General features: G+C 42.1%; 1 protein-coding gene across 5 annotated transcripts in view; it reads left to right on the top strand.

Annotated features, from left to right (window-relative positions):
- Positions 1-23,429, top strand: part of MAP3K19 (mitogen-activated protein kinase kinase kinase 19) — an 85,011-nt gene that overhangs the window by 46,929 nt on the left and 14,653 nt on the right. For 3 of the 5 annotated variants that reach the window (XM_037167215.2, XM_037167216.2, XM_037167214.2), the window contains exons 4-6: positions 1,454-1,532; positions 6,080-6,339; positions 15,489-15,532. In XM_037167215.2, the coding sequence (XP_037023110.2) occupies positions 1,454-1,532; positions 6,080-6,339; positions 15,489-15,532 (383 nt within the window). Of the gene's footprint in view, positions 1-1,453; positions 1,533-6,079; positions 6,340-15,488; positions 15,533-19,064; positions 21,483-23,429 lie in introns of all 5 variants that reach the window. The other 2 variants (XM_037167211.2, XM_037167213.2) reach the window with 2 other exon arrangements.

The raw sequence follows: 23,429 nt of genomic DNA, 5'->3' as shown, positions 1-23,429 counted from the left end.
AGAAAATAATTTTTCTTTAATGAATGAATGAAGCTTGGCCAACTCTTGTTTTCATTTTAATAATGGCCTTTACATTACAAATTAACAATCATTTTTAGGCTATATGAATGTCATTTTTACCACTTTTGTGAAGAAATTGTTTCTGCTTGTGTTTAAACATTGTCTTAGTTTTTCCACTGCAACAGTTTCTGGTGGGGTTAAGTTATACCTTCTCATGTGGGAAGAGGCACTCAGGCGCAAATGTTTTATTTTTACCCAGGACAATGCATCATCTCTCCTGGCCCACTGGGTTGGTTCCGAGTCTCCCACAGCCATTCACAGTGTTCAAGAGACGAAGCAGAACACATTTGTATGTTCCCACCTGATTTCAGAGTCGGCACGTTTCATAATTTCTTTTCCCACATAGAGCCAATAACTTAAGGGGCCATTAGCTTTTAACAACTTCATAAAAAGCAGGTATTTCTCATACCTGCTTATTGTATCTTTGTTCTTTGGTGTGAAAAAGAAGTTGACCAATTAACAGACTTTTGAACACATTAGATTTGCTTTAAAATCTTCTGGTTTTATTAGTCCTCAATAATTGTAAAAATAGTCATTCTTAAGAACATGTTCTTGTGAGTACACTGCATGGTTCTCTGAGTTCCATAGCGAAGTGCTAACTGCACCCTGCCTCTGAAATTCTTTTCACTGACAGTTGTTAGGAGTGGATGCTGTATGTTTTCTTACTTTTAACATACTAGTTAGGTTTTTGCGCTCCAGGATGATTACAAAAACGTTATGAAAGACATCCATCTTCCTTTCTAGTGCGAGGGTGGCCCAGATCATGCCCCATGACCTCACAGGTGTCAGCTTCCTTTTTTCTAAAATGAAGGGCTCACAGCAGCTTTTTTAGTTCTATTTGTTTCACATGGTGTTGTAAGCAAGCATCGATTCTATAAATTGGAACTTTCTATTTTAAGGGTTATACTCAGAATCATTCCATGGAATTGGACAGGAGATCACCAAAATTGCAAATATGAGCAAGTTCCCATGGAAATACATAAATTATCCCATTTAATTCTCATGGCAGTCTTCCGAAGGAGTTGTTGTCAGTTACACTTTGCAGAGGGAGACAAGTTTTTTATATTATAGGGGCAGCATTGCTCACAGTGAAACTTTATTTTACATTTGGAAAGTTTTGTTCTCTCTCTCTCTCTCTCTCTCTCTCTCTCTATATATATATATATATATATATATATATATATATATATATATCTTCAAGCAAGCATTTACTTGTGACCTATCATGCTGAATAGAAAAGATACAAACATGGCCAAACCTTCTGGTTAATTCCATTCTGTAATCATTAAGAACACGTAGATTAGCCAAATAACCAAAAACAATGTCTTCTTTTGGTTGCCATTGGAATTCATTGCTTTCTTCTTTTTTCTACTGTTGTCATACATTTCTGTAGGTGTAGAGAATGTTGTTACATTTCCAAGAGATGGACATCATCCCCGGAAAATGAGCCAAGAAGATATAAAAGAAAACAAGTAAGGAATATTCTTTGAAATGTTAGATTGAAATTTAAGTATGAAATTATACTTGTGTGGTGACCTACGTTTTTAGCAAGCCAACCAAAAAGAAAAAAATCTACTTCTGGTCAAGATGGAGGAGTAGGTAGACACACGGTGCCTCCTGACACAACCAAAAGAAGGACAACAACAATTTAAAAACAAAAAATAACCAGTGCTGACAGAAAATTGAACTGTATGGAAGTCTGACAACCAAGGAGTTAAAGAAGAAACATCCATCCAGACCAGTAGGAGGGGGAGAGATGGGCAGCCAGGAGGAGAGAACTCATGGGAAGTCGTTGGTTGTCAGACCCAGGCGATGCGGTAGATTGTGTAGCAGGTGGTCACACATTCACATGTGGATGAACCAGGAGGAATACCTGGGGAGTGAGACAGACCTCGCAACCCCAGGCTCTAGTGCAGGGAAATAAAGCCTCAAACCACCAATTGAAAACACCAGTAGGGGCTGAGGCAGCAGAGGGAGAAACTCCCAGCCTCACAGGAGAGTTTGTTGCAGAGACCCTCAGGGTTCTAGAATGTACACACGCCCACCCACCCAGAAATGAGCACCAGAAGGGCCCACTTTGCTTGTGGATAGTGGGGAGTAGTGAGTGGAGCAAGCACCACTGTTCCCTCTGGACCCCTCCTCCTCAGACAACTTCACAACACAGGGACGTGAGTTGCCCTGTCCAGGTGAACACCTAGGGCTCCACCACTTAATACATAGCTGGTGAGCAAAGAGAAAGAAAAGGCCCAAATGGAAGAACAGATCAAAGCTCCAAAACAAAAATACAACTAAGTGACGAAGAGATAACTAACCTCTCAGATGCACAGTTCAAAACACTGGTAATCAGGATGCTCACAGGACTGGTTGAATTTAGCTGCAAATTAGATGAAAAAATGAAGGCAATGCTAAGTGAAATAAAGGAAAATGTACAGGGAACAACAGTGATGGGAAGGAACCTGGGACTCGAATCAACGGTGTGGACCAGAAGGAAGAAATAAACATTCAACCAGAACAGAATGAAGAAATATGAATTCAGAAAAATAAAAAGAGGCTTAGGAACCTTCAGGATATCTTTAAATGTTCCAACAGCCAAATTATAGGGGTGCCAGAAGGAGAAGAGGAAGAGCAAAAAATTGAAGACTTTTCTGAACAAATAATGAAGGAGAACCTCCCCAATATGGCAAAGGAGTAGATTTTTGGGAAGTCCAGGAAGCCCAGACAGTCCCAAAGAACTTGGACCCAAAAAGGAACACATCAAGGCACATCATAATTACACTACCCAAGATTAAAAATAAGGAGAGAATCTTAGAAGCAGCAAGAGAAAAGGAGATAGTTACCTACAAATGAGTTCCCATCAGACTGTCAGCTGATTTCTCAAGAGACCTTACAGGCAAGAAGGGTCTGGAAAGAAGGATTCCAAGTCATGAAAGCCAAGGACCTACATGTAAGATTGCTCTATCCAACAAAGCTTTCATTTAGAATGGAAGGGCAAATAAACTGCTTCTCAGATAGGGTCAAGTTAAAGGAGTTTATTATCACCAAGGCCTTACTATATGAAATGTTAAAGGGCTTTATCTAGGAAAAAGAAGATAAAAAATATGAATAGTAAAATGACAGCAAACTCATAGTTATTAACAGCCACACCTGAAACAAAAACAAAAGCAAACTAAGAAAACAACTTGAACAGAAACAGAATCACAGAAATGGAGAACACATAGAGGTTTATCAACAGGAGAGTGGTGGACTTCTGGCCAAGATGGAGGTGTAGCTGGAAACATTGTACCTCCTCGCACAACTAAGTTTAAAGACAACAAAGTTTTAATAACCAAAACGCAGGCAAAACACAGAAAACTGAAGTGTACGGAAGTCCAACAACAACGAACCATTAAGCCAGACCAGTAAGAGGCACGGAGTCAGCGGCGAAGCAGGGTCACACTGAAAAAAGTGGCCAGACCGACCCAGGCCTTAGGTGCGCAGTCGACGGTTGGCAGGTCCCAGGTGTGGGGTGGCAACGAGTGGACCCAGTGGGGGTGCAAGGTAGCTGGCTGACTGCAGCCACACAGTCGCATGCAGATAAACCAGGCATAGGATCGAGCAGTGAGATAGACTGCAGAACCCAGGGTCCCAATGATGGAAATTAAAGCCTAAAAGCAACAACTGGAAAAACTTTTGGGGTCAAGGTGCTGGAAGAAACTCCCAGGCTCACAGAGAGTTTGCTGGAGAGACCCACAGCGTCCTGGAGGGTGCACAGGCCCACGCACCTGGAAACAAGCACCAGAAGGCCCCAATTTGCTTGTAGGAAGCAGCAGAGGGGACCAAAATCCCAGATAGAGCAGAACAAATGCCATTGCTCCTCTTTGACCTTACCCCCATATACAGCATCACAAACCAGTGACCTGGGTGGCCCCACCCTGGTGAACACCAAAGGCTCTGCTCCTCATACGTAACAGACACAAACAGATCAAAACATGGCTCAAGAACAGCTCACAGCCCCAGAGCTAATAAATCTAAGCGATGAAAAAATAGCCAAATTTTCAGATGCACAGTTCAAAACACTGGTGATCAGGATGCTCACAGAACTGGTAGATTTTAGTCAATAATTAGAGGAACATATGAAGGCTAAACTAATTGCAGTGAAGGGAAATGCACAGGAAACCAATAGTGAGGGAAAGAAAACTGGGACTCAAATCAAGGGAGTGGACCAGAAGGAAGAAAAAATGACCAAACAGAAAAATATGAAGAAACAAGAATTCAAAAAAATGAATAGAGGCTTAGGAACCTTTAGGACATCTTTAAATGTTCCAGCATCTGAATTATAGGGGTACCAGAGGGGAAGAGGAACAGCCACAAGTGCAACACTTATTTGAACAAATAATAAAGGAGAATTTCCCCAATCTGGCAAAGGCAATAGACTTCCAGGAAATCCAGGAGCTCAGAGAGTCCCAAAGAAGCTGGACCCAAGAAGAAACACACCAAGGCACATCATCATTACATTAGCCAAGATTAAAATGAAGGAGAGAATCCTAGAAGCAGCAAGAGATAAGGGGACAGTCACCTACAAAGGAGTTCCCATCAGACTGTCAGCTGATTTCTCAAAAGAGACTTTACAGGCAAGAGGGGACTGGAGAGACGTATTCCAAGTCATGAAAATCAAGGACCTACATCCAAGATTGCTCTATCCAGCAAAGCTTTCATTTAGAATGGAAGGACAGATAAAGTGCTTCTCAGATAAGGTCAAATTCAAGGAATTCATCATCACCAAGCCCTTATTGTATGGTATATTAAAGGGACTTATCTAAGAAAAAGAAGGTAAAAAATATGAACAGTGAAAGGACAGCAAACTCACAGTTATTAACAACCACAGCTAAAACAAAAGCAAACTAAGCAGATAGCTAAAACAGGAGTGGAGCCACAGAAATGGAGATCACATGGAGGGTTAGCAACAGGGGAGTGGGAGGAGGAGAAGGGGGGAGAAGGTACAGAGAAGGTAGCATAGATGGTGGGGAGAAAATAGGCAGGGGGAGGTTAAGAATAGTGTAGGAGATGTAGAAGCCAAAGAACTTACATATATGACCCATGGACATGAACTAAATGGGGAGAATTGTGGGTGTGCAGGGTGGAGGGGCATGAAGGGGGAGAAATGGGACAACTGTAAAAGCATAATCAATAAAATATATTTTAAAAAACCCAAACAACCAACCATGGGGAAAAGAAATAAATATTCATTTAGCATATTAAAAAAAGAAGAAGAAGAAAAAAATCACCTGAAAGCAGGGGTCATAATAAACATTATTGTGGCAGGGCCCAGATAAATGTCTGTGGGCTTTGTGGTTTCTGTTGCAATGATTCATCTCTGCAGTTGAATCTTGACTGCTGCTGTGGACTGAAAACAGAAGGGTGCGTGGCTGTGAGCGATCAAACTGCAGAAAGGGGCTGGAGGGAGAGTGTGCTTTCCCTGCAGCAGTGCTTCTTACAATGTGGTCCTGTGGTCCTTCTGTTACCAGTCCATGAGGAAGTCAGCATAAACTTGAAAATTTGCACATTTAAAGTTGTATAGCATCTGACAAATTAATGTTATGTTTATGGACCTGGTAATGAAAAAAATTGGGGCTTATTTTGGTTTGATTTTTGTTTCATTTTTATGGTAATTTGCCTTTATTACATTTTACAAAAGTATTAGGCCACAGTGGACTGGAAAATTTAAAAACTGGTCCTTCTCCAAAGATAGTTTAAGAAGCACTGGGCTGGTTAACACCCTTGGAGACGTGAAAGGGTGCCCTTGGCCACTCTGCTCAACATAGGGCCTGGGACAACTAAAGTGTGGGGTGCAGGGGCAGACGGTGCAGGGAGCAAGTCAGAGGGTGGAGCGGTCTTGTCCTTTCAGGAATGCAGCCTCCTCCTCAGCAGCACCATGTAGAAATAGTCCTCCCAACTTTCCAGTGACGTCAGGCTGGACTGAGTCAGAGATCCATCAGACATGGAGATGTGTTGTAAATCCAGCTGTTTCCTTCTCCGTTAGTCAGGTAACACCAGTGCATCAAGACTGGGCACAAGCACATTCTGTTCCTCTTCCCAATGACATTGAATTGGTGGACTTGGGGACAAAGGTGCCGACCACACAGCCTTCGCTCCTGAGGAAAGAGGAAAGCACCAAGGAGAACTACGATGAGAACTTGGGCTCCTTGTTGCCAAGAGCTCACTTAGAACCCAGCATCTCCAAGTCTATAGCCAGGGAAGAAGTTCCTCATTTTCTGGAAGGCCAGCAAAGAAAATCTGAAGGTGAGTCCATTCAGTATCTTGCTGTGTATAATGTGTACTTTTTTGCCCAAATTTCTGAGGGAAAAATAAGGATGCACAGTATACCTGGGTATGATGATTACATGCTATGGGGTTGACAATGGGTAATCCATGTGTAATGTGCACAAAAATATGGGTGGGCATCACACATGAAAAAATATGGTAATTACACAGTGGTTCTTTTATTCTTCATTTAAGAAATGTTTATCTTTGTTCAAATCCTCACCCAAGGATATGTTGATTGAATTTTAGAGAGTGGGAGAGAGACAGAGAAAGAGAGACAAAGAGGGAGAGAGACAGACAGAGAAACATCCATCACGTGCCTCCCACACGTGCCCCAACCGGAGGTCAAACCTGCAACGTTTTGGTGACAGGGCGACACTCCAACCAACTGAGCCACCTGGCCAGGGCTGCTTATCTTTTTCTTGAGTGTTTGAAAACCTTTTCTGTGAACTCATATTTGTTGATGTTAATCTATGGGAATCTTGGTGGCCTCACTGAGGATGTTTTCCTGCAGGATTTGAGTTTGCCACTCTTTCCAGCCGAACACTTAATTACCAGTTAGCAGCCCAGGTGCCAGCATTTCCCCTGAGGGCAATGCTGATATTTTGATATTTGCTTACTGCTGTCCTGAACCAGCAGGCCACCCACCCAGGACAAACGTGTGATACCAAAAGTTACATTTGTTGGCTTATTGCAGTGAAGGAGATCCCATGGCACAGGAACTGTGAGGCGTCTGGTCAAGCAAAGGAAAAAAATAAAATTGTGATTTTAGGGGGATGGGTAGAGCTTAAGTGAAATTTAAATAGAGCAGTATTTTATTATAATTTAAATTTTTATTGTGGTAAAGTGTATATAACTTAGAAGTCACTACTTTACCTGTTCTGCATGTACAGGTCAGCGGCCCTGAGCACATTCACATCGCTGTGCGGCCATCACCACCGCCCGTCCCCAGAGTGTTTGCACCTTGCAGAATGGGTGCTGTCTCCTGATTGAACCCTAATTCCCATTCTCCTCTCCCCAGCCCTGCTAGCAGCCGGTCGACTTTTTGTCTCTATGAGTTTGTCTATTCTAGGTATTTCATATAAGTGGAATCAGACAATATTTGTCCTTTTGTGTCTGGCTTATTTCAGTTATCATAGCGTTGAAGCAATGTTTGGGTAGGCTGTGTGTGAGGGTGTTACCATCAGGTCTGAACTGTGACATAGACTCAGAATCTTCCTCCTCAACATCAGCAAAGGTAGCTCCAACTCTCAGCAGCCAGTCGTTGGCTTCCTATCTTGCCCCCGTTCCTCAGAAGTACAATAGGAAGCACTACTAGGGACTTCCGCCAAGATGGAGGCGTAGGTGGAAACACTGTACCTTCTCGCACAAGCAAGTTTAAAGACAACAAAGTTTTAGTAACAAAAAACGCAGCTAAAACACAGAAAATTGAACTATATGGAATTCCAACAACAACAAACCCTTCAGCCAGACTGGTAAGAGGGGCGGAGCCAGCAGCAGAGCGGGTCGGGCAGGAAAGACCCACTGGACCAACCCAGGCGTGTGACCCAGGTGCGCAGGCAGCCATGAGTGGATCCCAGATGTGGGGTTGCGATGGGCAGACCCAGTTGAGGGTGCAAGGCAGCAGGCTGATTACAGTCACACATTTGTGCACAGATAAACCAGCGAAGGAGCAAGCAGTGAGACAGACTGCACAGGCCCCAGTGGTGGGAACCAGCAAAAGGGACCACTATTGCCCCTCTTTGACCCCGCCCCCACATACAGCATCACAACCCAGTGACCTGGGTGGCCCCACCCTGGTGAACACCTAAGGTTCTGCTCCTCATACATAACAGACACAGACAGACCAAAACATGACTCAAGAAGAACTCAAAGCCCCAGAGCCCATAACTCTAAGCAACCAAGAAATAGCCAAACTTTCAGATGCACAGTTCAAACTACTGGTGATCATGATGCTCACAGAACTGGTTGATTTTAGTCACAAATTAGAGGAACAAATGAAGGCTAAACTAATTGAAATGAATGGAAATGCACAGGAAACCAATAGTAATGGAAAGGAAACTGGGACTCAAATCAAAGGAGTGGACCAGAAGAAGGAAAAAAATGACCAAACAGAAAAGGATGAAGAAACAAGAATTCAAAAAAATGAGGAGAAGCTTGGGAACCTCCGGGACATCTTTAAAAGCTTTCAACATCCGAATTATAGGGGTACCAGAAGGGGAAGAGGAACAGCCAGCCACCAGTGGAAAACTTATTTGAACAAATAATAAAGGAGAACTTCCCCAATCTGGCAAAGGAAATAGACTTCCAGGAAATCCAGGAAGCTCAGAGAGTCCCAAAGAAGATGGACCCAAGAAGGAACACACCAAGGCACATCATAATTACATTAGCCAAGATTAAAATGAAGGAGAGAATCCTAGAAGCAGCAAGAGCTAAGGGGACAGTCACCTACAAAGGAGTTCCCATCAGACTGTCAGCAGATTTCTCAAAGGAGACCTTACAGGCAAGAAGGGGCTGGAAAGAAGTATTCCAAGTCATGAAATCCAAAGACCTACATCCAAGATTGCTCTATCCAGCAAAGCTTTCATTTAGAATGGAAGGGTAGATAAAGTGCTTCTCAGATAAGATCAAGTTCAAGGAGTTCATCATCACCAAGCCCTTATTATATGGAATGTTAAAGGGCTTTATCTAAGAAAAAAAAGATAAAAATATGAACAGTGAAAGGACAGCAAACTCACAGTTATTAACAACCACACCTATAACAAAAGCAAACTAAGAGGACAGCTAGATCAGGAGCAGAACCATAGAAATGGAGATCACATGGAGGGTTAGCAACAGGGGAGTGGGAGGAGAAGAAGGGGGGAGAAGGTACAGAAAATAAGTAGCATAGATGGCAGGTAGAAAATAGATAGGGGGGAGGGGAAGAATAGGAGGGGAAATATAGAATCTAAGGAACTTGAGACATGTGATCATAAACTAAAGGTGGGGAATGGTGGGGGAGGGTATGTGCCGGGTGGAAGGGAATTAAGGGGGGAAATAGAACAACTGTAATGGTATAATCAACAAAATATATATATTTTAAAAAAAGCAGTACTAAACACCTTCCATTCCCAGAACAAATGTGTAAATATTTGCACATAGTGTTGTTTTTCTGCTGGAACACTATGCTATTCTTAGATGTTATCTGAGATACCACTTCCTCTGCAAAGTCTCCCTGAACTTTCTGAAGACTGGGTAAGTCACCATTTCTTTTGACCCCTGTAGGATCCTGCAACATAACACTCATCATGTTGAATTGTCACTATTTGTTTATACGTCTGCCCTTACCACATTACAAATGCAAAATCATTGCACCTTCAAGCACCTAGCACCAGACCTGGTGCAAAACTATTAAAAACTGTATATTGAGACTTCTGCCAAGATGGAGGTGTAGGTGGAAACACTGTGACTTCTCACACAACCAAGTCTAAAAACAACAAAGTTTTAGTAACAAAAAACGCAGCCAAACCACAGAAAATTGACAAGACGGGAGTCTGACAACGAAACACTCAGCCAGACCGGTAAGAGGGGCAGAGCCAGTAGTGGAGCAGGTCGGGCAAAAAAGATCCCCCTGACCCTGGCGCAAAGGCAGCCAAGGGTGGATCCCAGATGTGGGTGGAGCAATGGGCAGACTCAGTGAAGGCGCAAGGCGGCAGGCTGATAAACCAGCGAAGGAGTGAGCAGTGAGACAGACCGTACAGGTCCCAGTGGCAGGAAGGAGCAGAGGGGACTGTTATTGCCCCTCTCTGACCCTGCCCCCACATACAGCACCACAAACCAGCGAACTGGGTGGCCCCGCCCTGGTGAACACCTAAGGCTCTGCTCCTCATACATAACAGGCATGAACAGATCAAAACATGGCTCAAGAAGAACTCAGAGCCCCAAAGCCGATAAATCTAAGTGAACAAGAAATTGCCAACCTATCAGAGGCACAGTTCAAAACACTGGTAGTCAGGATGTTCACAGAACTGGTTGATTTTAGTCACAAATTAGAGGAACAAATGAAGGCTAAACTAATTGAAGTGAAGGGAAATGCACAGGAAACCAATAGTGATAGAAAGGAAACTGGGACTCAAGTCAAGGGAATAAATAAAATATATTTTAAAAAATAAATAAAAATAAACAAATAAAATATTTTTTAAAAACTATATTGAAAAAAAACTATATTGAATTAAAAATAACAACCATTTATTAAGTTTCTACTATTGCAAGGCACAAAATATCCACTGATAGAGGTAATATATAGAAGACTTGTTTTACTAATATGAGGAAACTGAGCCCTAAGAGGGCTAAGTGTGTGTACCCAGGTCACACAGCTGGTGAATCATGGAGGGTGAATTACCCGGGCCACCTGTCTCTGAAGCCATAGTGCTTAAGCACCATGCTATCTGTTTTCATAGTTCCCACCTTTCATCTGAGTCCATGTCTAGTTATGAGTGAAGAAAAGATTAAACGTAATTAATGTTGTAGTGCAGATGGTCACAGGGGTGTCTAACTTGCTAGCCATGGGCCGCATGCAGCCCAGGATGGCTGTGAATGCGGCCCAACTCATAATTGTAAATGTACTTACAACATCATGAGATCTTTTTTTGTGATTACATGCCACAATGTATTTAATTGTGGCCCAAGAAAAACTCTTCTTTCAGTGTGGCGCAGAGATGCCAAAACATTGGACACCCCCCAGGAGAAAGGAGGGGCAGTTGGTTCAGGGACAAACTGCCTGGAGTGTGGATGGAAGGACTGAATTGGATGGGACAGGAACACCCTCTTCTCCCAGCCAAACAGCAGAGGATCCTGAAGACGGAGCAAAAGTAACTCTGCACACCCAGATGAGAATACACGTGGTTGGGTCAATGTTCTGTAAGGGGAGCTGCTCTATAGGAGCTGTATTCCTGTTTGAAAACGTCAGCTGGGGTTTCCCAGGCCAGTATTTGCCCCTACCCTTTAAAAATTTTGTTTAAATGCAACTTCAAAAAATTTAGACAATCAATATATATTGATTAAGAAAAATTCAGGCACTGACTAGTGTGGCTCAGTGGGTTGGCTGTTGTCCCATAGATGGAAAGGTTGCCAGTTCGATTCCCAGTTAGGGGATGTGCCTGGGTCACAGGCCATGTCCTCAGTTGGGGTCATGCGAGAGGCAACTGATTGATATTTCTCTCACACATTGATGTTTTGCTCCCTTTCTTGCTTCCCCCTTCCCCTGTCCCTAAAAAAGGTAAGTAAATAAAATCTTTCTTAAAAATTCAGAAAAGGTAGATAAGCAAATATAAAAAATAAAAAATTAGAAGTACAAGTTATATTCTAAAATCATTTCTTCTAGAATGTACTTCCATTTTTCTAGATAACATGTTTATAATGATATTGTTTGATTGTTCAATTTAGACCTTACCTATTAGAATTTAGCACTTTTACATTAGTCTCCTCACGCATGGGCAGTACCCCATCTTCTCAATATTTGTGTTTAAAAGAAATCAGTATTCACAGTGTTTATTATTATGACTAGGTAAAATATTTACAGCTGAGCTCAGCCATATGCTATGATTACATTTTCTCTCAGAAGAGAAAATGTTGTATTTATTACAGCATTAATAAGTGCCTCATTTTATTATTCACTTTCTGTGAATCCCTCCCTAATTCGCCCCATCCTGTCTGGTGGACCCGTGGAGTGCAGGTGCACGTGGGTAACCGGTGGGTAGTAGTTTTGTCTCTGGAGACGTTGCTGCTCCTGGAACCCTCTGCCCTCCCGCAGCCGTCTGTCTGGGATTCCCTCACCACCACCCTGAAACGTCCCTTGGCCTCCCTGCTGCATTGGGCCCTGGGTACTGGGTGGATACTCAGCTTCCTCTTCCTTGATTTGCTCCCTCATTTTAGTGGGCACATTTCCCAGTAGCTTCCTAAGAACAGTGCATTAATGATAGTTTTTCATTGTCTCCATTTCCTCTGAGCTCTTTACTTTCTTTCTGTTTGTTTTATCTTCTGTATTTTCACATTTGAGGCTTTCCCTCACATATCAGTTCATCCTTGGCTATCTACATACTTGCATTTAAGAGGGCAACACTAAAAAGTGCGGAGCACTTGAGGGCTTGCTGAGCAGGTCAGGTGAGGGATTCCTGGGTGTCAGTGTGCACTGCAAGGCTTCTCTCTCAGTGAGTTTCCCTGGGAACAGATTATCCAGGCTCCTGGCTGCAGGTTGTAAGGCTGGAGCTTCACATGTCAGTGTGCACGTTTTCATCGAACCCTCTAGTCCTCTCTCTAGCACCCCATTTCTGCTCTCAGCTGCACCTAGCTCCTTAGCAGCTTTATTTCAGGCTCTCCAGAGGGTAAACTTCCAGCCCCCCACCAGGGATGGGGAAGAGCAGCTCCTGTCCAGTGGGGCATGTCAGGGAATCAGGAACCTACTCCTTCTGCAGACTTACAGGCAGTCCTTGTTTCAGCCTCAGCTGCACCCTCACCTTCAGAGGTACCTGGTGTTTTCAGTCCCTATTGCTTGTCCTCACTTCTTGTTCAGTTCTCCCCTCTGCAGGCAGTGAGCCGACTAGAGGATGCTGGCAAGTTACTAACTACTACCCACCCATGTGGTTTTCACTGGCCAAAGTGTGTTGGTGTTGCTCATCGGCTGCTTTATCCTCTGGGTTTCTGTTGTTCTTACTCATACCTTTTAAAATTCCTTTACTGTCATTTTAGTGAGGTTTGTAAAGGGAGTGAAGAAAGGTCTGTGCGCTCAATCTTTTAACTGGAATTCTATATACAATTATAAAGGCTTTCAAATTACCTACCAGAAAGATGTTGTATCTGCCTCTCACCAGAAATGCTTGAGTGCCTTTCTACCACATGTCATTCATTTTCAATACTGGGTGGGTGTTATCTGCCCAAATATTTATAATAATATCTGAAAAGAACTCCGGAAGGTATCCATATGCACCCAACTATAAATTATTTTCACTTGTATTTCTAGCATTACTTTGTAGTATCATTTCAACAGAAAATCTCAGTCTCTAGAATATCATCTCTATGAGGGTAAGATTTTTGTCTGTGTTGTTTACAACTAAATTGTCATCTTCTGGAACAGTGCTGACCACTCAGTAGGCACTTGGTATCTGTTGAACGAGTGCATCACGGGTTGGGGGGAGGGGCCTTGGCCGCTGCCGCTAAAGGGGAGGCCTCTGCCCCTCCAGCCGTGGCCCTCATTTCAGGTGACCACCTTCCACCTGAGAATGGCTTCTTTACCTGTGTAGATGTGTTACATCTTAGAGAGGCCTGTTTCTAAATGAAATTTCAAATAGCAGCTGTGGCTAAAATTGACCCACAGACATATTTTGTTCAGCCTTTAGAGTATTCTAAAAAGGGGTGGCAGAACATCAATATCAAAGAACCTATGCACCACAATGTTCATAGCAGCACAATTTACAATAGCCAAGAGTTGGAAGCAACCTAGGTGCCCATCAGTAAATGAATGGATCCAAAAATTGTGGTACATTTACACAATGGAATTCTATGCTGCAGAGAGAAAGAAGGAGCTACTACCCTTTGCAACAACATGGATGGAACTGGAAAGCATTATGCTGAGTGAAATAGGCCAGGTGCTGAAAGACAAATACCATATGATCTCACCTTTAACAGGAAGCTAAACAGCAAAACAAACAAGCAAGCAGAAAAAAAAAACAAAAAACAAAGACACTGAAATAGAGAACAAGGGGATAGTGACCAGAGGGGAGAAGGAAGGGAAGTTAAGGGGAAAAAGGGGGAGGGATTTGGAGGAACAAATAGGAAGGACACAGGGACGAGAACTAAGGGGGGTGGAAATGGGAGGGAGGTGGGGAGCAAGGGGCGGGGGAGGCTGGGATGGGAAAAATAGACAAAAAACTGTACTTGAAAAATAACTAAATAAAATTTTTAAAAAAGGGGTGGCAGGGGGAGATTTCATATAAATTCTCCAGTTTTCTGTCTTCTCTTGACAATGTGGAGGTCTAGTGTGGTGGAATAGACAACATCAGTTAGAACTTGGCAATGGATCTCCCTTTGGTTGGGCACAGGATTTCAGTTTACCACTGTCGCCACCTGTCCCACTTGATCCACTTATGGGACCTGCTTTGACTCTGGACACATCGGCACTTTTTGTTTCAGCTTCAAGCTATGGTGGTGCATGAGGTTCAGGGGACCATTCTTACTTTTGTTAAAAAGACAAAAACTAGGTTTTACACTACTTTAGTAAGTCCATTTCCCCTTTCTACGTACCTCCCCTTCAGAATTTATGATATATTCCAAGTTTGAGTTCAAATGGTGGTTGGGAGACAATCATACATGAATATTTTCACATTTCTGCAGAGTCCCCACTTTCTGAGCAAAAAGCACTAGGAAACTAGCTTAAAAGATGATTCAATGATAAGCATGTCTTAGAAATGAGAGATAGTGTCTTGCTCCAGAGAGATTCAGAGGCTTATTTCCTCAGGAGCTGTTTGCTTACATTCTAGAGCAGTAAAACCCAGAGACACATTTGTCCTTTCTCATGGAAACATTTGCTTACATTTCATAGTAAAGATCTCTTTCTTGGGAAGAAAACATGGGTCGAAGTGCCGAACACTTTATATAAGCTCTGAGTCTCATAATTCCTGTGGTGCAATCATGAGACTCGGAGCTGTGACGTCCAGGTGAACATCTGACTCTCAGTGAGTCGCCCTGTTGAAGCTGGGGTGTCGGGACCTGGTGTTGAAATGCCGTGTGAGTAATACTTACTCTGTTCTCTGTTCCAGAGATCTCGTGTTTCCTGCCAGAATGTAAATATAAATATATATCAACATATATACACACATAAATGTTATCTATATAAGACACACATATAACCTACATGCATGTGAGAAGCAATATCATATATAAAACGACAACCCCCTTTAGTGGAAGTAGCCTAAGGTTTTACGTAATCATATCAGACCCACCTCCACGTGGATTACACCTGGAATAACTCCTAATTTCGACTTTTTCAAACCTCAGCACCAAGAATACTCCATCACCAAACTCTGGTGTAAGGCAGACTGGGTTCAGTCAACTACTAATAATATCTAACTTATATTATTTTTTTCTTGTTATAGAGTTTTCTACCTCTGATGTGAAGTGCAGCAGCCGAAGAATTGAGGTAAGATTTGTTTTAGTGTTACTGTCTTAAGGATTATCACCAAAGAACTTCTGTTGTTAGAGACTCTCTATCAAAGAACTCAGAACCAAAATTCTCAGCACTTGTTTCTTGGAAATACAACAACTCACATGTCATTTATAGAGTAGCAAATCACTTCTGGGAAAACTGTACCTTGCCATGTATATATTCCTTTTCCGGGATGTTTCCTCTTCTCTGTGTAACGAGGTGAGTAGTTTCCTTAGAGATGCTTAAATTTGTCTTATAACACATTAGAAATTAGGTCATTCTTTTTTTCCAGTGAAAGAAGGGTTTTTCTAATTGTCTAATTTATGAGTAAAGCATTTGGAAAGATCCTTGAAATTCTGTCAATTCTGTCTAACTCTTCTGTGTCCTTTCAGAAGATGAGCCTTTGAGAAAATGCACAGGTACTGCTTATAGTTGTAAAAAGGGTTTATTGGCCTAAAAAAAATGGCTGCTTGTGGGGAGATGCTTGAGCACTAATGAAATGGGAATTACACTACATCTCATCCGATTCTAAAGTTTAAGTTTCTGGTGTCAGCTTCCTTTCCTTTTCCTTTCTTCTTACACACAGTTGGCAACAGAAGGAAAAAGAGACATATAGCTCTCAGTTACCACTCAAGATCTAGCCTATGATTAGTCAGATGTAATTGAGTATTAAATTTGTATATGCAGGAAAGGGTCTCAATGAAAAGAAGCATAAAGTTAGAGTTTAAAGCTTAATGACCTGAACGCTATTATACACTGGGTTATACTGACCTCTAGTGGTTGATAATAAGAAAAACTAGCTTAGTTTGAAACTAACTGGAGGGCAAAGGAAATGAGAAACCATCATGGTTGCAAACTTTCAAGTGTATACTGTAGCACATTTAAAACCTACCCTCAACAAAAGTTTGGTAAAACAATGAGGAGTAGTTGTGTTCTGGATACAAATTATGAGTTAGTCTGTAACTCATCATTAAAGTACACGAAAACAGCAATTTTAAGCTGTTCTAACTGGGAATTTAAAAAATCTTAGATCAAGTTCTGGCCAAGATGGAGGCGTAGGTAGAAACCCTTCGCTTCCTCGCGTAACCAAAAGGAGGATCACAGCCAATTAAAATCAATAAACAACCAAAAATGCCAGAAAATCAAACTGTATGGAACTCTGACAACCAAGGAATTGGGAAAAAATCACCCAGAACAACCAGACTGGTGAGGCAGCGGACCACGCGGCCAACTCAGGAAAACCTCCTTGACCCACAGACCGTGGGGGCTGGGCTGGCTGCCGAGGGGCTGATTAAGGGGAAAACTGAAACTCAGAGCTGGCTGTGGACCACGGCTGGGGTTGCCGTGGTGGGAGAAACTCCCAGTCTCACACGAGAGTTTGTTGAAAAGTGCACTAGAGATGAGCTGGGGGGCACCACTGTTCCCTCTCTGGCCCCTCCCCCACAGGCAGCACTTCAGGGCAGCAACAAGGGTTGCCCTGCCTGGGTGAACACCTAAGGCTCCACCCCCATACAACCTCTCAGCTGCCCCAAGACAAAGAAATATGGCCCAAATAAAGAACAGAGCAAAGCCTCAGAAAGCTCAGAGAACTTAAGCAAGGAGGAGATTGCCAACCTATATGCTGGAGAATTTAAAGCCCTGGTAATCAAAATGCTCACCGATCTGATTGAGCTTCATTGAAAAATGAAAGAACAAATGAAAGATACCCAAAATGAAATAAAGCAAAATATTTGGGGAACCAACGGTGACAGGAAGGAAACCAGGACTCAAAACAATGATTTGGAACAAAAGGAAAAAAATAAACATTCTTCCAGAACAAAAGGAAGAAACAAGAATTCAAAAAAGTAAAGAGTGTCTTACAAATCTCTGGGACAACTTGAAACATTCCAATATCTGAATTATAGGGGTCCCAGAAGAAGAACAACGGCAAGATATTGAAAACTGGCCCTGGCCCGTGTAGCTCAGTGGATTGAGCGAAGGTCTGCGAACCAAACAACTGCGGTTCAATTCCCAGTCAGGGCACATGCCGAGGTTGCAGGCCAGTTCCCAGCAGGTGGCGCATGAGAGGCAACCACACATTGATATTTCCCTCTCTCCTTCCCTTCTACTCTCAAGATAAATAAATAAAATCTTAAAAAAAAAAGAAATTGAAAACTTATTTGAACAAATAATGAAGGAAAAGTTCCCCAATATGGCAAAGGAAATAGACTTCTAGGAAGCCCAGAGAGTCCCAAAGAAGTTAGACTCAAAGAGGAACACACCAAGGCACATCATTATTAAGTTACCAAAGATTAAAGATAAAGAGAAAATCCTAAAAGAAGCAAGGGGAAAGGAGAGAGTTACCTACAAAGGGGTGCCCACTAGGCTATCAGCTGATTTCTCAAAAGAGACCTTGCAGGCAAGAAGGGGCTGGAAAGAAGTATTCCAAGTCATGAAAGCCAAGGACCTACATGCAAGACTGCTCTATCCAGCAACTCTATCATTTAGAATGAGGGGACAGATAAAGTGCTTCCCAGCTAAGGTCAAGTTAAAGGAGTTCATCATCACCAAGCCATCATTATATGAAACATTAAAGGGACTTATCTAAGAAAAAGAAGATCAAAACTATGAACAGTAAAATGACAACAAACTCACAACTATCAACAAATGAACCTAAAAGAAAAGAAAGCAACAAAAACAAAAACTAAGTAAATGACCAGAACAGGAAAAGAATCAGAGAAATGGACATCACACGGAAGGATATCAGTGGGGAGGGCGAAGGGAGGAATGGAGGGGAAGGTACAGGGAAGAAGAAGCATAATTAGTAGGCATAAAAATAGATGGGGAGAGATAAAAATGCTATAGGAAATAGAGGACTCAAAGAACCTATATGTACAACCCATGGATATGAACTAAACAGGGGTGGGGGGTGATGCTGGAGGGTGTGGGGGCAGGGGAGATAAGGGGGGAAACTGTAATAGCACAAATAATAAAAAATACTTAAAAAATAAAAATAAGAAATGAAAAATTCTTAGATCATCCCTGGCTGGGTAGCTTAGTTGGTTATAGTGTCTTCCAAGATAGCGGGTTTGAGCCCCAGTCAGGGCAAGAAGCCACCTATGAATGCCTAAATAAATAGAACAACAAATTGATCTCTCTCTCTCAGTCTTCTCTCTGTCTCTCTCAAATCAATAAATAAGGAAAACTATTTTAAGGAAATCTTAGATGCTCTGGAAAATAAAAAGAGAAGAGAAATAAAATGTCTTGTCTTATATTTTTAATATTTACATATGTGGTCTTTCTTTTAAGCATGAATCTCTATGATAATTTTGTTTTCTAAAAGTATCATTTTGCCTTGTTTAAAAAAAAAACACTAGGAATGACCTTTTAGCTTTTAAAATTGTGATCTCCAGGATAGCTTTGAACTTCCTAAGCACAGGGCCTTCCTAAAGAAAATCTTAGATTCTCTTCAGATTACTTTAAACCAGTTCACATGATATGTGTATGTGTTTCTGTACTCATTAGCTTTTTCTCTCTTTCCTTTTAGTTTCCTCTACCACCATTGTCACTCTTGCCCATGAAACCTGGTCTTTTCACTATCCCCCAAAGTCACAAGGATGAAAAAGAGAGAGGAAGAAATACTCCAAGTCTTGTATCTAAGCTCTCAGAGCCTGTTAGTCGATCTGATGAGTTTAGACCATCAAACAAGCAACCAGAAGCATCATTGAAGGTATTTGTATATCAGACTCTCAGGTCCTCTGACAGCTCTGTCTGGTCCAGAAACATGTGCTCTTTCCGGAAGGCTAACCATCACAGACAGAACCTGGAGATGGAGGAGAATAGAGCATCTAAGGAAACAGAAGGCTGTGACAAAATGCAAATCTCTCACCTTGAACAAAGGCAGTCTTGGGTGTCCTCTGAGAGTTTTAAGGAAGGCAATTTTCCTGCGGATAGAGAAGTGGATACTGACCACCTTGGTAGTGAAATGAGAAAGTCAGAAGAAGAAAACTTTCAATATCTCTCATCAGGAAAGGTAGAGGGTTCTGTAGCCAGAAACTATGAACGAAATTCAGACATTGGGTGTACCATGCCAATCAAGTTCCAAGAAGCTCAGCATTCAGAAATAACCCTAAGAATGGATAAAGAGACTGGAAATGATAAAGATGATTCAAAAAGTGCTTCAGTGCTTAAAGGTGAAGTAATTGAGCCAAATCAGATTTTAGAAGACTTTACTCTCCTTAAAAGTTTGTCCAGTGTAATTCCTGATGATCCCATTGAAAGGCTCCCAGGTCATAACAAGATGGAGGCAAACATAAAAACATCAGCAGCAGAGGCAACCAAACCAGAACTGAATGGGATAGTGCCCCTTATCCACATCACTTTCCCTGGAGATGAGATTCCCAAGCAACCAACAATAGCCAAACCAAGCCTCCAAAAGAGAAAGGGCACCCTTCACAACAACAGTAGGTTCAACATACTTGCACACCAAGAAAATGACAGGCAAAGGATGAAAACCCTTAGAAATAAGTCAGATTTGAAAACCAAGACCAGTAACAGGACACTGCAGAATTTCATGATTTCCATTGAAGGTTCCATTAAGCCTACCACAAATAAAACCAGCATAAAAACTCAAGTTTTCCCTTCTTTGGGGCTGATTGACCCCAGACCTCAGCAATCGCCCAAGTTCCAAAGGAGAATGCCACAGATAGAAAAGAAGCAAGCAACTTACCAAACTCTGAAACCTAAAAAGCAACCATTTCCCTGCATCTGTAAAAATCCAGGAATAAAAAAGTCTTCAGTTCCTCTCCTTGTTCAACCAACAGAACCAAGACTAAATTACCTAGATCTTAACTATAGTGATATGTTCAAAGAAATCAACTCAACTGCTAATGGACCTGGAATCTATGAAATGTTTGGGACCCCTGTTTATTGTCACATGAGAGAGACTGAACGGCATGAAAGCAACTGTTACCGAGAGATATGCTCAGCTCCATCAGTCAGATGTACCACCAGTAAATGTCTATCTTCACACAATGAGAGGAACCGCAGTAGCAGAACAAGACTTTCTCAGAAAAGACCACATGTTAAACCCCCCAAGACTTTACTTGGAATTAAACACAAGCACAAAAGTTTAATTTCCAAAGAAAAAGGTTGCAAGACTGTGGGTAGCAACCTACAAGACATTGAAAATGGTGGTGTTTCAGAACCAGAGTGTCAGATGAAGTCTTCAGGAAGAGACTTTCTGCCTTCCAAAAATGAAGCTCAGCTCAGGAACTTCACTCAGACTCATGAGCAGTCCATTAAACAGAACCAGTTCCTTCCTGTCTCAGATTTGTCCATTGTTAAGGAAGCCTCTATGGAAGAGTCTGCTGATGAAGAAGACATTTCTAGCAACCAAATACTCACCACAAGCCTCAGAGATCTGCATGAACTGGAAGAGCAACATCACCAGACCCCATTTTTCCTTTCAGAAAGCAGCAGGGCAGTGCCCAGTGAGAAGAGTTTCAACAAGCATATACTGCAAGAAAGGCAGACTACAGCATCTCTTGGTGAAATAGATGCCAACCAAATTTTAATGGATGATGTAGAGTTTGATAGCTTGATAGATAAGTCTAAAACACTTGTGAATTTTTCTTTCCAAGAGAAACAAGCCAGTCAACATTGGGCACATTCTTTGGAGCACGATAGTTTAGCTGATAAGTCAGTTTCATATCAAACATTTGAAAAAACTTTAAGTGATGCAAATTCAGTTTCCCAAGATCTTCTAGACTCTATAAAGAATGAAGAATTGACAGATGAACTGTTAGGTTGTCTGGCTGCAGAACTATTAGCTCTTGATGAGAAGGATAACTCTTGCCAGATAATAGCAAATGACACAGATCCTGAAAACCTAAATCTTGTCTTCAGTAAGAGAGGAAATGCCACACGAGAATTGGGTGGAGAGACAACGAATGCCAAAATACAGGTTGGTATAACTAGGATCAGTGGTTTAATGGGGGTGGGAAAGACCCCCAGAGACAATCTGGTTCAAACTCCTTGTTTTCAAATGAGAGGAATCAGAAATCCTGAGCAATTAAATAGTTTCATTCAGGTCTCATTGTTTGGTTACGAGTTTGGAATCCAGGACTGCCGACTCTCAGGCTAAAAATGTTTTCATTATGCTGCTTTACTTCTGGAATTTAGCTAGGCTGACACTGCAGTGGAAAAATTGGGGGTATGCTAATACAGCAAAACCACTTATTTAAATAGGTGAATATTTTATACAGTGATGAAGTTTTCAGTCAACAAATATCAGCAGTGGTGACCTGACTGGTGTGGCTCAGTTGGTTGGGTGTTGTTCTGCAAAGCGAGGGGCTGCAGGTTCAAGCATGTGCTTGGGTTGAAGGCCAGGTCCTCAGTTGGAGGCGTGTGAGAGGCAACAGATCAATGTTTTTCTCCCTCCCTTACCCTCGCTCTAAAGATAAAGTCTTTAAAAAAAGAGAAAAATATCAGCACTGAGATAACTATGAGTAAAACATTGCTCTAGGTGGTGTGTGAGTGGAAAGAAGTGGCTCACCATCTAGTTTACCACAAAAATATTGGTGGTGGCTACTGTGTTTCTGGCCCTGGGCTAAGAGCCGGAGACATGATGGGACACAAGACTTAGCCATTGCTCTCAAAGAAGCATAAGCAAAAATCTTGAAAAAAATTTAAGTCTGTTTGGCATGGGAGTGAGGAGAAGAGAATCAACAGATAAGTTCGTTGGGTTTTGTTAGTTTGTTTCAGTTCTCACTGAAGTACATGAGCCCCTGTTCTCAAATTTTACAGATAGAAACCGTCAGTTTAGCTGAAATACTACTTATGAGTATTAACTCAGGTTATATCATGGTACATCAGGATCAGGAATAATTATTTTAAATAGTTGCTCAAAAGAATACACTAGGTAAATTATACCATGACTAGGTTTACTGAGAGCTTACCACATATGAGTGAGAGGGATCATACTATCTCCTTTATCTGCTTCATAACAGCTCTGTGAGGTAGATACTAAAGGTACTAGCAAGTTCCCATGTTGCAGATGAAGAAATTGAACTTTAGAAGATCATCCAGTTAGTGAGTGGTGCGCCAGGCATTCTGATTCCATCCTCACAGCTTTAATCACGTAATCACGGTGGAGATATTCCTCATCTTACAAGGCCAACTCTGCCTTCACAGTGATCTTGGTCTCCGCTGGGAGGTAGGTAGAGATTCAGAGAGGCCTTTGGGCTGGGGTGGGACGTGGGGGTACGTGTGTGCCCGTGTGTCTGACGTGGGTCTACCACTCTGCCTTTCCAAACTGAAGAAAAACTAATAAGCTACTAAATATAATCACTCATAACCCCACCTTACAACTGTGGAGTCAAAGACTGACCTTTTCTTTCTCAAGCAGTCCTTAAATTTTAGTTTAGATAGAGAAACGTGAGATGATGGGGGTGGGAAACCCAGATGGCTCTTGGGAGGCACAGATGCCCATTTGCCAGGAAGGTGACCCTATATTATGTCTTGTTCCCCAAGTGCCTTCGCCACACCTCTGCATCACCGTGATTGTTCATGGTTAAAACCCAGTGCAGGAGATCGGAACAAAGCATTTCTGGTCCTGATCAACCAGAGGGAAAACATGGTCTAAATTCTACACAGAGATACTTGTTTTCTCCTTTCTAGGGAAGGGTTTACTATGAATGCAAATCTCTTGGGGATCATGTGAAAATGTAGACACTGATTCAGTACGTCTGGGGCCTGAGATTCTGCATGTCTAACAAGATGCTCCCAGATAATATCCATACAACTGGTCTGCAGATTCTCCTTTGAGTATCAAAGGTCTACAAGGCCATGGATCTTCAGGTGCAAGACCTGTTGCACCTGGTCTTGACCACTAGACTTGCTCATTATGGCT

Source organism: Artibeus jamaicensis, unplaced genomic scaffold (genome assembly GCF_021234435.1).
Source record: "Artibeus jamaicensis isolate MK-2021 breed Jamaican fruit bat unplaced genomic scaffold, CSHL_Jam_final contig_1284, whole genome shotgun sequence".
Taxonomy (NCBI): Eukaryota; Metazoa; Chordata; class Mammalia; order Chiroptera; family Phyllostomidae; genus Artibeus; species Artibeus jamaicensis.
Note: the sequence above shows the minus strand (reverse complement) of the source record. Positions and strands in the feature narration are given on the sequence as shown.